This window comes from Palaemon carinicauda, chromosome 44, assembly GCF_036898095.1.
Source record: "Palaemon carinicauda isolate YSFRI2023 chromosome 44, ASM3689809v2, whole genome shotgun sequence".
NCBI classification, from domain to species: domain Eukaryota; kingdom Metazoa; phylum Arthropoda; class Malacostraca; order Decapoda; family Palaemonidae; genus Palaemon; species Palaemon carinicauda.
In genome coordinates, this window is record NC_090768.1 from 32134600 (window position 1) to 32153889 (window position 19290).

General features: G+C 38.0%; 1 protein-coding gene across 1 annotated transcript in view; it reads left to right on the top strand.

The window, feature by feature from the left end:
• Crk (Crk proto-oncogene, adaptor protein) overlaps positions 1-19290 on the top strand; it is a 42742-nt gene that overhangs the window by 13081 nt on the left and 10371 nt on the right. Inside the window, exons 2-5 of the mRNA XM_068366998.1 lie at positions 1050-1172; positions 1384-1588; positions 2525-2653; positions 3453-3548. Coding sequence (XP_068223099.1) covers positions 1050-1172; positions 1384-1588; positions 2525-2653; positions 3453-3548 — 553 coding nt within the window. The remainder of the gene's footprint in view (positions 1-1049; positions 1173-1383; positions 1589-2524; positions 2654-3452; positions 3549-19290) is intronic.

Here is a 19290-nt window from a genome sequence, read left to right on the forward strand (position 1 = left end):
AGAGAGAGAGAGAGAGAGAGAGAGAGAGAGTTACAAGTCTCTTCGCCGCAAAAAAATGATAGCACAGAAATTACGGTTACTGAACTCAATGAGACAATGTCATTAAATATGTAAGATATTATGATGTAAGTATATGAGAGAGAGAGAGAGAGAGAGAGAGAGAGAGAGAGAGAGAGAGAGAGAGAGAGAGAGAGAGAGAGAGAGAGAGAGAGAGAGAGAGAGAGAGAGTAGCTGATAGCCATTCCTTTGTGTATCATTTAAGCCTATCAGCAAAGGTTTTATTACATTCATCATGAGAGGAAATGGTAATTTGAGCTGGTGGCCTTTTCTCGCTGTCATTTCTGACCTTAGTCTTTAACTGGTGCTGTGTTCTTTTGAGTTCATCGTGTGTTTATAGTTTTCCATGAGCAAATGTGAACTAATAATTCTAGATTAAACTTGAATCCTAGCCAAGATTAGGTGTAATGCTATTAAAGTTCCATCCTTTAATTTTTCTGCCTCTTAAGGGAATGAAAAATATACCTCCTTATGAATCGTGAGAGATGAAGACTTATCAGTAGCAGAATACAGATTCATTATTGGAAAAATTGGAACTTTTTGAATAGTGTGTAATCAATAAGTTGTTGTGACTTTAAATCAATTTTCATTCATATTTGTCTTTGCCTGTTTTTGTCTGGTTGATGCCCTGTCCTTACTCTACTTGATCAAGACTCTCAGGGCGAAAGTCGCTGCTAGTATAAGTCGAGCCCCGAAAGAAAGTTAGAAACGAGATTAGAGTTAGTACGGCAAAGAACCTAAACAATCCCTTAGGAATTGATCCAAAATCATACATTAGTTTATTGTAACATCATTAGTTGTTTTTATGCTATGTGAAGAGAAACATAAAAAGAAGGGATAAAAACAGGCCAAGAGTTTAATTTCGTCCATGAACATTTCATCATTTTATATTTTAGGGTTATTTTTTTGTAGTTTGGTGTATTTAATGCCCTGTGAACTAGCCATGTCCGATGTTTCTGTCATGCTAACATTTTGTTTGTTTCCTTTTGCAGTTGGTACTTCGGTCAGATGTCCCGTCAAGATGCGACAGACCTCTTGATGGGAGAGAGAGATGGCGGTGTGTTCCTAGTGCGCGATTCCTCCACGATACTGGGTGATTACGTTCTCTGTGTAAGGTGAGCACACACACACAAGCAACATTTGTTGTATTCTAGTTTCCTGAATGTAAGCGTACTAGATCCCTATTCATGCAGTGCACATTATTGAAAGCGAGTCACATTTATGAGCCAGTATCTTACATGCTTCACTTCAGCACATTAAATTCTACCTAAGCATGAATTTAGATACCCTGTTACCTTTTAATCATATCTTGTGTTTGTATTTCAGAGAAGACAACAAAGTATCGCATTATATTATCAATAAGATCCAACAAGGCGAACAAGTGCGATATCGAATAGGAGACCAGGTGTTCCCCGAGTTGCATTTGCTGTTAAATTTTTATAAACTCCATTACCTGGACAGCACGCCCTTGATTAGGCCTGCTCCCAAACGTTGTGAGAAGGTTGTAGCCAAATATGACTTTGATGGAAGTGTGAGTATCTGACCTTTTCAATTGACCTCTTGGGGTCTTCGGGAAACATTTTCTTTTAGAATCACAATGGGCGAATTTTAGCTCTGATGGACCTTTTCATTTGACCTCTTGGGGGTCTTCGGGAAACATTTTCTTTTAGAATCACAAAGGGCGAATTTTAACTCTGAGGTATAATTGATCATTTTTTTCACGATATGAAATTTTTTAGGTATATTTGGTCAAGAAAATGTTTGGGGAGATATTTCTTGCAACATATGGATATAAGAAAAGAACAACATTGCATGCAATTAATTTTTCAATGGGGTTTTAGTAAAGGTTTTAAAGTTAGATACTTTCATGTATAATTTACATTGAGGTTTCCTATTTTAAACAAAATAAGATTTAAGTTATTTATATTTGTCTAATAACATGTTGTGTTTGTTTGATTATTAATTATTGGTTTGTTAACAAGTTCTACCTGTATTAATGGAAGTTAGTGGGTGAAATAATTGTGAATGTGGTGCTATATTTTTTTCTGAAGTGATTTTATGTGTGACATGCTGAATGCTTTGGAATGCTTATAATAAAATGACTGTGAAGGTCCTGGAGAGAGTAGAGTTCCCCTGCTGTAAAGGACCAGAAACGCAGCCTTTAAAGTAAGTAAAGTATAAGCAATGGTGATTATGTAGATTTTCACAAGAAGTTGATACTGTACTTTACTTGGCTACTTCTGGTACCCTGTCAGCAAAATGTTTGTGACTAAAGTGATGTAATGAATTGTTTTTTGTTTTTTTTTCAGTTATTTTAAAAGTAAATTATGGGGAACAGAACCTAACCTTTCATAATTGACAATGTATGAAACTTGTGAGTATTTGACGAAAGCTGTAGATTGTCACTGTTTCAAGTATAGAAATGTGTAATTTTAGGAAGTATTATGAAATATAACTTGATTTTCAGGATCAAGATGATCTTCCATTTAAAAAAGGGGAAATTTTGACAATAGTCAAAAAGGATGAAGAACAATGGTGGACGGCAAGAAATTCTATAGGTCAGACAGGCTCTATACCTGTCCCTTATGTCCAGAAGGTAAGCAAGTGTTATGATGTTTGGTACTGTAACTCATTTTGCACAATTGCACTTGAAACTAATTTTAAGGATTAGCATAATTAAATTTTACAAAATACCATCTTGACGGGCATTTGACATTGTTATTTAAAAGTTGTCTTAATGATTGTTTTGTAATTAGTGTTGGTGTCTCTCATTGACTATAGTCCATTTCTTTTATCGAGGCAGATTTGCACCGACTCGAAGCGGTGCCCTTTTAGCTCGGAAAATTTTCCTGATCGCTGATTGGTTAGAATTATCTCGTCCAACCAATCAGCGATCAGGAAACTTTTCCGAGCTAAAAGGGCACTGCTGCGAGTCGGTGCAAATCTGCATCGCTAAAAGAAATTGACTATAGTGTGTATTTACTCACAAGTTTTGGTATTAATAGAATGAAAGATAGTTTCTTGTAGTTGCCATAATATTCTTCCTTTTGTTGGAAATATATCTCTGGAAGCTTGGACAATTTTAATACATGAATGTTTGGAGTTATAAGAATTTTCTTTTTGTACTTTTCCATTATGCAGAGTTGGAACCTTACTATGTTGTCACATTGTGCCCTTCCTCTTAATTTTTGCTCTACTGTGTATGTGATGGAGTATGATAAGCTATGTATATGGAAGTTTGTACATATTTCTTTGTGTTTATGTTAACTGTACATTGGATGAAAAGTTGTTCTAGAAAATTTCAATACCGGAGAAATAATCAAGGTCAACTGACTGACATTTTTTTTTTCTAATTTATGCTTTGCATGAAATATACTTTCTTGTTTTATCAACAGTATGAAGAAGGCGAAAGCATCGTATTAAATTCAACCCCGAACAGAAGTAGCAGTCAGTCCCACGATAGTACACCACGACCAAAACCCAGTCTACAGGTAAACAATGTTACTGTATTTCTACTGTAATGCCTTCAGGTGTTGTCATTGAGCAATAAGATTTTGAGTTTAGTGGAGCTCTTCAAGGAAATTTCAATTATTTATTTAGAAATTTGATTTTGTTGTGCAAGTGCACCTTTGCTTCAGAATATGGTTGGAGTTACTTATAGAATGTGTATTGCAGTAATTCAACTCTGGTTTCATTTTATTTTCAAAGTATTAGTTTTCAAAGTTGAATGTCACTTTAAAATATATAATTTCAATGTACTTTCCCCAATATTCATAAGGTATATGTTCTTAAAGTGGAGCTTCTCACAATCATACAAGTATGACTAGCCTATAGTACCCTGGTATTGATGTCAAATGTTGCACTTTTATGCACAGGAGCTCTGTGGATCCTCTTTTATTTTGCCCTTCTTGCAGAGTTCATGACTGCATGCAATCATCTTCCTATGAGAAATGTAAATAGTGGTTGTTCTCGCAGTATCTGAAATATGGCAAGAGGAGGAATGAAAAGGCGAAGGGCTATTTTTCGTCTTCAGGGTCTCCCTTGAGGTCAAAGAAATTTGCTTAACCGCTTTCATCTCCTCATGGTGCTCGAGCATTCGACCCATCTCTGTCTTCTCTCCCTGATGAAGGAAGTTGACACACTTAACTTTAGGTCAAGCTCTGAGTGATGTAAGTTTATCTACTTTTCCCAAACAAATGGGTTTTCTCTGCCTTTCAAATCGAAGTGAGTCTGAATTTGATTTTTCTTATGGTGACTGTTATGGATGACATCCTAACAACTCTGTGGCCTTCCTTAGTGTTTGAAGGTATTCCGTCAACGGAGATGCTCGTGCAAGACTTAGCTATATCTGAAACTAAGTGTGCCTCCATGGCCCTGCCACCTTTAAGGTCCCTTCCTATGTAGAGTACTACATTTTATCTTTATCTCTGGTTATGGTCCATTTTCCCTTTGCCTACACATACACCAGATAGTTTGGCATATTCTTTACAGATTTTCCTCTCTCATACACCCAACAACACTGAGATTACCAAACAATTCTTCTTCTCCCAAGGGGTTAACTACTGCACTGTAATTGTTCAGTGGCCACTTTCCTCTTGATAAGGGTAGAAGAGAGACTTTAGCTATGGTAAGCAGCTCTTCTAGGAGAAGGACACTCCAAAATCAAACCAGTGTTCTCTAGTCTTGGGTAGTGCCATAGCCTCTGTACCATGGTCTTCCACTGTCTTGGGTTAGAGTTCTCTTGCTTGAGGGTACACTCGGGCACATTATTCTATCTAATTTCTCTCTTTCTTGTTTTGTTAAAGTTTTTATAATTTATATAGGAAATATTTATTTTAATGTTTTTACTCTTATAATATTTTATTTTTCCTTGTTTTCTTTCCTCACTGGGCTATTTTCCCTGTTGGGGCTACTGGGCTTATAGCATTCTGCTTTTCCAACTAGGGTTGTAGCTTAGCAAGTAATAATAATGATAATAATAATAATAATAATAATAATAATAGAACCCATGTGTACCAGGAAGTTTGGAGTTGAGAAGTCGACACACGAGGGAATGATCACCAAGAGCATGTCCCCCTCTAAAAGAAAATATTTGTCCTCGAGACTATAAAGGACAGGTTCGAGATTTCCATTATCTTACCGTAGAGATTCATCTTCGGCTTAGGGAAAGAACCCCAAGACAGTTCAGTATGCAGGTTGTCCCAGTGTAACCATGTGAGCCCCTTCATGAAGGTACAGGTATTCGTCTTCACCCCTAAGGTGAGAATGGGAGTGAAGGGCACCTTGAAGGCCTCAATGGACATTCCAGTAAATCAATTTCTTTAGATTACTAACATGGCATGGTTCTTGGATCAAAACAGAATATGCGATCATCCCAACGATCACTGCAGTGGTGTCTAAAGAGACATTGGTCAGCAGCTGACAATCCTCCACATCTAGTTCCCGTTGAACAGAAAGTAAGAGAGGAATTAAATTAAAGGTTGAAAGACCTTTTAAAGAGGTCCCCCTTCTGAGTTCCACCTCTGGAGTGGCTTCTGTTTACAGATGCACCGAAGGAAGGATGGGGAGGTTTAAGGTTTAAAGTCTGCTCGTGAATGGCAGAGACAAGGGACAGTGGCATTGCCCTAACTAGCAAAGTAATGCCCTAGAGACTGACCATATATACATATGATCAGTGCCCAAGCTAGGACCAGGGAGAGTCAGGCAATGGTTTGATGACCTGGTAGGTAGACCTATAGGTTCCCCCAGATACCCCATCTTAGTTTACTAGGATGGTTAGGTTGCAGACATCAAAGAAACAATAGAATTTTAGCAGGACTCAAACCTCAGTCTGGCAAGCACCAAGCAGGGATGCTTCCAATAGGACACCACAACCTAAGAAACCAGATTGCCAAAGAATTTTGGTATGAGGAGAAGAGCCTGCACATCAACCTACTTGAACTGAAGGCACCACTTCTGGTGCTACAATCATTCCAGCAGCATCTGATTGGCCATTCGGTAGCATTGATGTGTGACAACACTACTGTAGTGGCATACATTAATAAGCAAGGAAATACTGTACTGTTTCACAGCATCTTTGCGAGTTGGTGAAGTAGGCTCCCACATGGTCATTAGACCATGCAATAGAACTGTCTGTGAAATTCATCCTAGGCAGGAAGAATGTAATCGATGACAAGCTCAGTTGCCAGGGACAAGTGATCAGAGTGGTCCATTCATTCTCGAGTGGAGAAAAGCCTCCTGACTTTGTGGGGTTCCCTGACAATAAATATGTTAGCAATGAGGCTCAACAAAAAATTACCAATCTTCTGCTCGCTGGTCTCAGATCAAGTTGCGTTTCTAGAGGATGCCGTCTTTGCTTTTCTGCCATTTTGCCTGATCTGGAATTTAGTCAACAGGACCCTAACTACTCCAAACCTCAGATCGACCTTGGTCCCCAAATGGTACATAGAAATTGCTATACTCCTGACTAAGGTTTTAAGAAAACTATGCAAGTGGCCTAACCAGTTTTTTGCTAGCCCCAGTTGAAGAGGCACCACAACATGATGACATCCTTGTCATTCAAAAGGTTGAGACTTCAGCATCTCCAAGTGAAAGACTTTTTGCTAGGCACTGCAAAGGAGAAGTTGGAATACCTCCAAAAATCATCAGCAGTAGTCTGCTTGGCAAAATGGGCTATCTTTTGCAGTTGGTGTCGTAGGAGGGGTACTTCTCCAGTTGCAGCCTCTTTACAACAAATAGTAGACTTCCTCATCTACTAGCGCAGCTAGAAGCACCTCTCAGTCTTAGCAGTGAGAGGCTATCACTCGTCCTTGAGCCATGTCTTTAGACTGAAGAGACTTCATTTGTCCTCTTCATGGGACCTATTAATGCTCATGACAAATTTCAATCAATTCTGCCCCCTGAGAGACCTCAAACCTTCCAACTGGAACATCACTATTGTTCCTAGCTCCCAAAAGGAGGCTCATTATGAACTTTTGAGGCAAGCATCTGATGAGGAGCTAATTCTGAAGACAACTTTTCCTGCTTGCCATTGATTCAGCAAAATGGGTAGGTGAGATTTGAGGCTTATCTTATGATGGTTTTCATACTGAGTGATAGAGAATGGTTTCTTTTTCCTTTGTTCCTGAGTTAGTAACCAAAACTCTGAACCTGGCCAAACACTAGCCAAAGTTTGTGACTTTCAGCAACTCTCTCCAGAAAGCATCCAAAAACTGGATGATTTACTGCATTATCCTGTAAGGGGATTAAGATGCTACCTGTTAATAGGAGGTGGATTGGAGTTGGCACTCGTGTACCTCAGGTCTGAGTGCCCTGATAACCTGGGATTTTATACAGGCCATTTGGTCGTAGAAACTTCCTCCTATTAAAGGACAAATGTTTGTATTCGTGTAGGAACAAATCACAAATTTAAAAAACAGTATGTATCTTTCCCAGCTATACAAATCTGAGTTCTTTAAGTTACGCTTCCCACCTTATCCACCCATCAATTCCAAAGTGAAAGTCAAAATGGCTACTCGGTGAGCTGGTGATTGCTGGACCTTAACTGCCATCCACCAATAACTAACGACACCTCATTACAAATTTTAACAGTTGAGTTTCCAGCTTCGCTGAAATCAAATTCCTATTAAAGAACTTGTGATATGTATAGTTAGGAGAAATGGTGTACTAGATTATTCTTAAAATTTGTATACTGTATCATTAAAATGCCTTTCAGGATCATTCATCCACTTGCCAAGTCAAGATTCATCAGTCTTGATGAACACATCCTTGACACCAATGGACTCTTGATTCTTTAAAGTGTACAGTAGTCTGTCACTTCCAAATAGGAGCTCCTTCAATGTACATCATTTTAAGGAGATATTTGTGGCCCTTTGAAAACAAAATGTCATCACTTTCATCACTTATGCAGCTGGTGGTTCACAAACAAAATTAATTCTCAAGGGGAAAAATAGTAGCCATGAAGTGTCTTTACCAAGTGATTGCAATGTCATTTTAGAAAGTTAATTTTTTGTATTTGTTCATCAACATATAAGCCAACCCAATATCGCACTAAATCTTAAAATGCTGATAGGGCAGGCTTTCCTTACTCCAGCAGAAGTCAACAAGTGCCATTATTATTTTCAATTTATAGCTGATTTTCTTCACTCAAGGGGTTAGCTACTGCAATTCAATTGCTCAGTGGCTACTTTCCACTTGTAATGGTAGAAAAGACTCTTTAGCTATGGTAAGCAGTACTTCTGGGAGGACACTCCAAGATTAAACTATTTTTCCTTAGTTTTGGGTAGTGCATAGCCTCTGGTCTTCCACTGTCTTGGGTTAGAGTTCTCTTGCTTTAGGACACAGGCACAATATTCTTTCTGCGTCTTTATTTCCTTTCCTCACTGAACAGTTTTCCCTGTTGGAGCCTTTGGGCTTACGTCATCTTGCTTTTCCAACTTGGGTTGTAGCTTAGCTAGTAATGATGAAGATGCTGCTGAGATGTGCAAGTAACAGAATTTGTGAGTAAGTGCACATCCATCCAAAACTCGATGCAACCCATCAACAGTAGCTGAAAATTGTTCAGAAACATTAAGTACTAAGGGAACTTTATGATATACTACACCATCCACATGAAATATGAGGTTGCATTGGATTGTAGCAAGTGGAGGATAATAGGATCCAGACTACCAATTCAGTCTCCTCCCTCAAAATTTAGTTGGGTAAAAGAGCAACAAAGATTTTACTAATACAGAAGAGTCTAAGGCAAATAAAGATAGGAAGCCGCTATGAGAGTGTCAAATCTGTAAAGCATTGTGCCCCATCAGAACCTTATTGAATGGAGTGTTAACACCACTAGACCTGACTTGAGAAACCAGGCTAGGGGGAGTAACTGGGGGAAGGTAAGACCATAGTTACTGCCTGTTATATGTACGTTAAATTTATGTATATTGTAATAGTACAAAACTTGTGAAAAGAGCTTATTTTTTTCATGTATGTTGATGTAAAAATTAAAAAATCCATTATATGTTCATGTAATTGTAACACATGAATATTGTTTTGTTCTGGGACGAGAGTTCTAGATACAGTACTGCTTTCAGCCCCAGCCCTCTGATGGGCATGAGTTATACAAGATTATTCTGGAGTAGGTTTGTCGTGTGGCGTCATGTTGCATAATGCTAGTCCTGGGCGCTTCTTGTCTTGTCAGGAACATTCGGAAGTTTTGGTCCCTCGTATGTAAAGGACAGGTGACGAGTGGGAGGTAGAAGACAAGACTATTACACGCTGATGTTTGGAAACATTTTTCAGCTACACCTTCTTTGACTCTGAAATATAGTGACTACACACAACAATAGAGTACCCTTGAAGACAAAGAAGTTTGAAACTTTTAACATTCATCATCAGAAGCCGTGTTCCTATATATATCAATCTTTTATATCTGAAACTAAGCAATGTCGTCTGTCCCTCTCTGCATAGAAATTTGGAAAGTCGACTCAAGACCTACTTCTTTGTATGAACTTTGTATATTATTGAATAGTTTTGGGTGTGCCGTGAGTTTTCAGTGGATCTTGTATAATACTGTAAATATTTATGATGAGCCTCAAATATAGTTATATTCTATGTTTGCTGGCTATCATTTTCATTTACAGTATTATTATTATTACTTGCTAAGCTACAATCCTAGTTGGAAAAGCGGTATGCTATAAGCCCAGGGGCTCCAACAGGGAAAATAGCCCAGTGAGGAAAGGAAACAAGGAAAAATAAAACTTTTAAGAACAGTAACAACATTAAAAAATAAATATCTCCTATATAAACTATAAAAACGTGAACAAAACAAGAGGAAGAGAAACAAGACAGAACAGCGAGCTCGAGTGTACCCTCAACCAAGAGAACTCTAACCCAAGGAAGTGGAAGACCATGGTACAGAGGCAATGGCACTACCCAAGACTAGAAAATAATGGTTTGATTTTGGAGTATCCTTCTCCTAGAAGAGCTGCTTACCATAGCTAAAGAGTCTCTTCTACCCTTAACAAGAGGAAAGTGGCCACTGAACAATTACAGTGCAGTAACCCTTTGGATGAAGAAGAATTGTTTGGTAATTTTAGTGTTGTCAGGTGTATGAGGACAGAGAAGAATCGGTAAAGAACAGGCCAGACAATTCGGTGTATGTGTAGGCAAAGGGAAAGTGAACCGTAACCAGAGAGAAGGACCCAATGTAATACTGTCTGGCCAGTCAAAGAACCCCATAACTCTCCAGCGGTAGTATCTCAACGGGTGGCTGGTGCCCTGGCCAACCTACTACCTATTTGATGGCTTTCATTTTCATTTGCTGTTAATGTTTTGCAATTATTTGGTAAACTTTTTTAGTAGATTTACATAATCTACGGCTTGTGCGATAGTTGTACGTAACACCGCCATTAACAGAAGACTTTATGGCTTTCTGAGAATTTACAAAAGATGTTAAGGAAGTTGAGATGTTTTGCAACTCTTCAATATTTAAAACTGATTTAGGTGCTTAATTAGATTTTGATTATACATACATACATACATATACCAAGGCACTTCCCCCAATTTTGGGGGGTAGTCGACATCAACAAATGAAACAAAACAAAAAAGGGGACCTCTACTCTCTACGTTCCTCCAGCCTAACCAGGGACTCAACCGAGTTCAGCTGGTACTGCTAGGGTGCCACAGCCCACCCTCCCACATTATCTACCACAGATGAAGCTTCATAATGCTGAATCCCCTACTGCTGCTACCTCCGCGGTCATCTAAGGCATCGGAGGCAGCAGCAGGGCCTACCGGAACTGCGTCACAATCGCTCGCCATTCATTCCTATTTCTAGCACGCTCTCTTGCCTCTCTCACATCTATCCTCCTATCACCCAGAGCTTTCTTCACTCCATCCATCCACCCAAACCTTGGCCTTCGGCATAACTATATCATCATCATCCCTGATATAATCTATGTATAGTCTTCCATGGATTTCCTACTGAGCTATTGGTAACGTTCCTTGTACGCTTGCATCTCTTCACTTGGTCGGCAACCTTAGATAATTTTCCATGAGAAGGAAAAAGCGGTCTTTGCATTCCTCACGGCAGTTACTTAATCACAAAACTTCCCAACAGGAGGCAAAGAAAGCGGACCATGATCGGTCAGAAATACCCTCAAACAATCTAAGTAGTGGCTGCCAACAGGTCCAGAGGAAGGAGTATTTTAGGGGTAAATGTTAATAATTCCCAGCTTCAATAGAGAAGCAAGATGAACATCAGGTGAGTATAGAAATAACAGGTTGTATAAGAATTTAAACCTTTTCCTATTTTTATTATGAAGATATCCAATTACTTTGATTCATGTCTTTTTAGATTCCTTGTGTTTGCAGGGGGTACTTTAAGTTACAGAGCTGCTAGGTAGATGCCCCCCCCCCTTTTTTTTTTGGTTCAAGTTTGGGAAACTTTAAGTTAATCTGTTTTTAATGGTTGTGTACTTTACAACCTTAGGTTGTAGTTGTTATTTGGCCAGCATTTCAGTATTTTTGAGATGCTTCCTAGCTTTGGTTCCTTGACACCTATAGACTTGCTAATGTTTGATTACAGCTACACTTTGCAGTCTTTGTCATGAGAAAAATTCCAACCATGTACAGTGTTCTCTCTCTACTGTGTCTTATATAGACAGTAGAGGGATAAATTACTTGTACAGTAATTAGCATTAAGGAATTTCAATTTTATAGATTCCTCATCACTGTTACATGTATTTATTTATATGTAATTTATTTGAATTTTGCCTGTGTCCCTTCAATGTTAAGCTAATAAATACAGGGGAATGTTCTTTGAAATACAAAATGATTTGATAAATAATTTCAATATTTGACCAGTATATTTTAATTTCCCATCTACTTCCTCACCTCATGGGGCTTTTAGTCAGTGATATTTATGTGCTTGGTGCTGCCATCTGACGTCGTTACACGAGTACTACAGGATATGCTAGTCATACATTTTCTCAGAATATTTTTTTTTTATTTGTTGGATTGTGCGAAGTGCTTATAGAGCATATAGCTAATATATACTGGGTATGTATTGAAATGAACAATTTTATTATGAAAATTTGCTTTTTACTTATATCTTACTTTTAGGTGACGTATGTGTAGAGTTTCATCTATGGTTAACTTCTTAATTTTTATCAAGGTACAAGTGGAAATAAAAAAAATAGTTTTATCCCAAGTAATGCTTGGTTTGTTACCCAGTTGAGTGACTCTGCTTGATGTTCTATCCCTTAGAAAAACTGTTTCATAAGGTAGTTCATGAGCATTGCAACACAACTAATGTTAGATAGTTATTTATATGTTTAGAAGAGTGTTTTAACCAAAGGTCTGGAGTGTCTGAAGCAATATTTTTTCACTGAACCTGCAGCAGAGAAAGAGCTGCTGTGTGGTAAAATCATATACAGTTGCTAGTTAACTTATTAGGTCCTTGTGCTTGACCCTTTTGAAAAGTATGCCTTTTCATGCTTGATGAAGATTTGAGACTACATCAATCCCATTTTCAAAGGTAAATTGATTTAAAACTTCACTCTGTGGGATTTTTATATTGGTTAAAACAGTTGTGGCAATATCAATTTTTTCTAAATTTTTTTTTCTAGCAAGTAAGCTTCAAATTTCCATTCCAAGATTTATGTTGATAATGGAAGCCTTGTGTTTACACCTCTGAAACCTTTACTAACATAAGTATTGAATTCCTTTTGATCTAATGCTCGGTCACTTTTATACTACTGTATATGTTAATTCAGATCCTTAGAGGCAAATGTTAGTTTCTACTTAGTTCTTTGATTGAATTGAAATCTTAGGTACCTAGGGAATAGGTTACATTTGCAGATATATCCTGGCCTAAAGAGACTACTGTATTCTATTCATTATGTTTTACATTTTTCTAGAGTATTATAGATGACAATTAATCATATTTATTTGTACTGTATCTAATTTATTTCATACTCATAGACCCAGGCAAAAATATTTCACTTTTTTCCAAGTTAAATTCAAATTAATTTTTCTAATTAACATTTATTTCTATTTATTTTATAAAATTTATCTTTGAGGGAAAAATAATCAAGAAAATAATTGATCACAAAAATTCTTAACCATATTTTGTATTTACTTTGTATAGGTTTATACTTAGAAATATGTCCGAAAGTAGCTTTGGAGATTATATACATGATAAACAGATAAATATAGGATCTGATTGCATTTAGTTAAAATAAGAAATGTGCAAAGTAGGAGCATGATTTTGTAAAGGAAAATTTTATGAAATAATTATTTTTATAAAACGCCATTAATGGTGTGATTGCTTCTTTCTTGAAGTATGGTTTTATATCGATGTGCTGTATACCATAAAACAAAATTTTAGTTTCCTTTCCTTTCAATAGGCTTAAGCCTCTAGAAGAGTATTGAGATACATTATTATTATTATTATTATTACAAGCTAAGCTACTGTATAGCTTTAGTTGGAAAAGCAAGATGCTATAAGCCAAGAGCTCCAACAGGGAAAAGTAGCCCAGTGAGGAAAGAAAACAGGGAACTAAAACTACAAGAGAAGTAGTAATCAATCAAAATAAAATATTTTAAGATTAGTAACAACATTAATTTAAATTTTTCTTGTATAAACTATAAAACTTAAAAAAAAAAAAGATTAAAGGATATAAGATAGAACAGCATGCCCAAGTGTACACACACACACACACACACACACTCTCTCTCTCTCTCTCTCTCTCTCTCTCTCTCTCTCTCTCTCTCTCTCTCTCTCTCTCTCTCTCTCTCTCTTTTTTTTCCTCCAATGACAGTAGTATCTTAAGACTTGACTCCAGTAATGACGACGACGATGATGTCACACCTGCGAGTTCGACGAATGTGATGATGATGATGATGGTGTTACTGCACAGGTCTATTGAGGCCTTTAAATCAGTTTGGGAAGTGCCTTGTTGTCGGATATCGGCGCTGGATCGGCAACATATGCTTCTGAGAGAGGCGAAGAGGCTGGTGTTGGCAGAGAAAAGGGTCTCACTCCAATCGTAGAGGCTTCAGGCTCACTAAGACGCTCCTCTGCTGGAGGCGCTGATGGTGTAATTAGGGGTTTTACCTTGGAGAAGAACATGGTGATGGGTAGTTGCTGTTGTTGTTTTTTCTTTTGCTGCAAAATGCCCTTGTACAAGGACATAACCCCGTTAACATGGTTGCTAAACTCGACAGCTTGAACCATATTATTGGTGATGTCTTGTGCAAATTGTTGCATTGCCCTTGCCATGTTGCACAATTGTTGCAGGTTCTCCTGGATAAGGCCACGCTCTTCAATTTCTTCGTCTTGCTCTTCTTTGCTTTCTACTTCGCTTGCTGACTTCGTCATCTCAAGGAGGTCTTCATCTGTCAGTGGGTCCGAGTAGGCATCGATAAGGCCATTGATGTCTTCTTCCGTCATGTCAACGTATCCATCCCTGATGACGTGAGCCCGCTTCACCATCTTCTCTACCACCGAGTGATGAACTTTGTCAGGAGTGAAGTCTGCATAGTCATGCACCACGTTAGGCCATAATTTCTTCCAGGAAGAATTTATGGTCTCAGTTTTCATGTCCTTCATGCTGGATATTAGTCAAGCATGACGCAATGTCATTGTTCCGCCAGTAATTTTTCAAAGTGAAGCCTTCGTTGTTGTCAACTGCCGTGATGAGGCCCTCCATTGTGGAACGAGTGTGCACAAATGACACCTTGATCCATCAGCTGAATTAGAGATGTGGTGGTAGGGGGCAGAAACTTGATCTGAACCCCATCATATTGCAGGTCTGTTGCATGGCCTCCTGCACAGTCCATTAACCCTTTTACCCCCAAAGGACGTACTGGTACGTTTCACAAAAGCCATCCCTTTACCCCCATGGACGTACCGGTACGTCCTCGCAAAAAAATGCTATAAAAATTTTTTTTTTCATATTTTTGATAATTTTTTGAAAAAATTCAGCCATTTTCCAAGAGAATGAGACCAACCTGACCTCTCTATGACAAAAATTAAGGCTGTTAGAGGAATTTAAAAAAAATATACTGCAAAATGTGCTGGGAAAAAAATAACCCCCTGGGGGTTAAGGGTTGGAAATTTTCAAATAGCCTGGGGGTAAAAGGGTTAAGAGGAAGACTTGATAAGGGAGGCCCTTCTGAGTCAGATACAGCTTCACCTGGGGAATGAAGCAATGGAGGAACCATTCGAGGGTCAGGGCTTTTGTCATCCAGGCCTTAGAGTTATGCATTCAGTAGACAGGGAGCAGAGCCTTTTTTTTTTTTTTTTAAGGCCTGTGGAATTTTGGCCTTATAAATGAGGCCTGGCTTAAGCACAAAGCCTGCAGAATTGCCACACATGAGAGTGACACTGTCCTTGTGGGCCTTAAAGCCTGGCCTCTTCACCTAGTCCTTGAAGAGAAATGAACGAGAAGGCATCCTCTTCCGAAAGAGGCTATGTTAAAAACTTGCTCAGGGAGGTAGCCGCCATCACTGATGAACTTAGGGAACTCATTCTCCACGTAACAACGAGCAGCATCAATGTCAGTAGAGGCAGCCTCACCATACAAAGGCATGCTTTTGAGGCCGTATCTCTTTTGAAATTTTTGAACCAGCCTTTGCTGGCTGTAAAGCCTCGTCCTCGAAGAGGCGAATCACTCGTTACAGAGCTAGTACTGGCTTGAGGTTCATCAGGATCATCTTCAGCGGCTTCTTCAGCATCTCCTTTGTCGTCGTCATTGGGTAAGGTTTGATCGTGGAGAGATCTGTCCTTTGTCCTGACCATATTAGTGTCCAAACTCACATTTTTTCTTGCAATCAGCAATCCACAAAGCTAATGCAACTTTAATTTTAACAATTCTCTCATTACGCGTAGTTACCACACGTTTCGCTTCTTTATTGCAGCAGTTTTGCGGACGTTAGCTTCGTCTTTTTTTCATGTAGCGAGCTGTCGATTTATTCACTCCATAATGGCGTGCCACCATGGCATAACTTCTGCCCTGTTTTAACATATCTAAAAGTTTGACCTTTTCATTGATGGTCATCATCTTCCTCTTCCTCTTGGGCTCACTAAAGGAATCTTTTGCAGGGGCACGGCGCTTAGGAGGCATTGCAAGGGCTTAACGAAAAGTTAATTTCGAAAACAACACTGAGATACGCGAGAGACAGTTGACAGCGTGAACGAGAGGGGAGAGATACAATAAGGGAAGAATCTGGGAGAGGATGCGATGATGCACAGCCAATCAGCTCACGGAATACATGCACTCGTGCTTTCATTCCTCGATTTCGCGCCGGGAACCAATCGCGTGCCTTGTCCGAGTGGCCATAGGTATGTACAAAGGCTCAGAGAGTTTGTCTCTTTGTCAGGTATCCTGGAAAATATTTTTCTTGCGCATCATGATGAAACAATGCTGCTTTCCGCAATACGGCTGCCGATATGGCGGTATTTTCTAATTATTTTTCGATGAATATTTTTTAAAAATCAGTGACGCACTGAGGCCTTGGAACTTGAACCGCTAAGTGGCGAGGGATTAATGTGTGCTCTCCATATTGGGAGATTTTCTTATTGAAGTGATTAGTGATGAGATACCTTCTTTTGGGTTTGCTCGTAATGCCTGTGAGAGTTGTTCAAGCGAGTTATTGCTTGGAGATCATGATCTTCAATCTCTTTGTATTTTGTTAAAAGGAAATTAATTCTTAGTTCAGGGAGTATCCAGGGAAGACTAGTCTAGTTGAATATGGTCTTTTTACTATGTTGAATTTAAGCAGACCAGTGGGTCTTATAGCAAAGGCAGTGATACAAACCTATCCTGCCTTGTTTTGAACCCTAGGCTAACTCCTCAAATTTTGTCAAGCAGTTTTAGTGCACCATTCAGTAAAGGTTCTGATGATGCGCAGTGTTGACAGATTGCTCGCTTCTAAATAAGCGTCTTTCTGTTGAGTTACTTTAGGCCATTCCATGGCAAAACCTTCACTTTTCCATAATTTGGTCTGCTCTTATGATGAGCGGATTCGGAAATAGAATACCAAGCTGGTAGATTGGATCCTAATATCCCAATGCTTGCTTAAGTAGCTTCTCATGGTTAACAACTTTTTTCCTATGTTAATGACGTTAAACATCTTATGGTTCCTGTAGACCAGGAAAGATAAGTTTGTACAAGTATTTTAAAGGTTCAGAGAAGGCTGAATAGTAAGTAATGCACCCAGTCCCATGTAGGCTATGCCACTAGGACATAGCAAATTTTTTTGTAAAAGTGTTGACATAGGTGCTGGTACCTCTACTGTTGAAATGAACTCCATGCTTATCACAGCGCAAAGGTTACTGTTCAAAGTAAATACAGTAAAATGGAAAGTCTGTTGTTACCTTTTTTGTAGGTTTACCAGGCAGGGAAGACAAAAAATGGTGTAATACTGGGGAAGAAATCTATTCTGATGAGGTATCTAATTGTTAAGAAACTAATTTTTGAAAGGTATTCAAATAAGTGACAGCGTAAGTTCTGATACTAATTATTTTCTATTTTCTCTCTTGATGGTCCTCTAAAATGACTTATACGTGACAGTTTTCCTAATTTTTTAGAGAAAGTCAATAGATTAACTCTGGTAAAAAAAAAAATGGTTTCTCAGTTCAAAAAGGGATCTATAAAACAATCCTTTGGGTTGAGGAATAAATTATTCCTAACCTTGGTATTGAATAGTTAATTCTCTTGAACCCATAGTTGGTGTAAGTAAAGGAAAATCTTAAATGCAGATCTTTTATCTAATTGACAAAGGAATGATGTTTGTTGACAATAAAGTAGGTACTGTAATATAATTGAAATTCTCTCCTTTTTAATGACACACTGTATGAGAAGTTTACGGTTCTTTAGGATCATGATATTTTGGGGGGTTGCCTAACTTATGTAGATGTGACTGAATAAATCAACAAAGACGTTACAAATTATTCTGAAAAATTAAAAAGATTTGCATCAATTGTTACCACAAGGAATTCTGTTGATGTTTCAACATATGAAGTACAGTATATTAAACAAATATCCAAAAGCACTGAGAGTGTTTTAAGTATTTAGGAGATTAGATTGAAGGCATTTTGCAGTTCAAATAAAAATAATGTTATCTAATTTTTCTTGTTTCAATTTGTCATGAAACTACAAAATTAGGACCAATCATTAATGGTTTAAACATATCAATTTTAATAAAGTGAAGAATTTTGAATAAAATTTCTTATTGGTGTGAAATAGATTTCTAAATTACACTGGTGGTACATCTTATGCAGTAAAGTCAAGATCTTTTGAATTTAACATTTTACCGATTTATATGATTTAAAATACAAATTATCCTAATCTAAAACTTTTGCTAATATATGTCAATCAAAAACTCCTAAATACCCATGCTACTAACAAAGTCTTAAGTACTTTGACCTAATTTTTATTAGTGAAAGGTTGCTGATGTTAGCAGTAAGAACACAGTTAGGACATGGCAGTTCTAATATGCCAAGAGGGCAAGACATAAATTTACTGAGAGGCAGACACTTAGTCATAGCAGTTTTGAATGACTAGGAGGAAGGTTTTTCCAATTTTATTAAGTATGGGAAAGCCTGCATCCTGAGCTGTGGGTGCTGTGTGTGGAGAGGGCTATTAAATGCCCCTATGTCCTCCAATCCTCCATCTATGATCCAAGGAACTAATACCTTTGCCAAGTTATCGTAACATTTTAACAAAGGTCTGTGTTTTGAAAGGAGAGATTGCAAGACTTCTAGGGAAGAACGTGAAAGAAAAGGTCTTGGGTCCATCCCTAGGGTTTCACAAAAGGTTTTGCCTTCATTCTTATACAGTCACCTCTCCTCCCCACTGACTGACTGAGACTGAAAAGATGAAAAGGCTAGGGCATACTCAGCCCAAGGTTATTTCCATTAACCGTCAGATTATGTCACTGCTGTACTAGAGGCCCTAGCATATTGAAAGAAAAAAGGAAATTTCTAGTTTTATGGTGTATGTCGATATAAAACCAGGCTTTGAGATAGAAGCAATAGGAACATCAGGTGGGTGTAAGAATAGTATATTTTACAATCAAAATTCAGAATCTTGCAGAAATAATTTTGTAACTGAAAATGTTGCAGAAAATATTTTGTAGAAGAAAAGGTGGAAATTATTTCATAAGTAAAAACTACTGCAGAAATTATTTTGTAATTGGGAAGGTTACAAAAATAATTTTTGTAACTGAAATGGTAGCTGA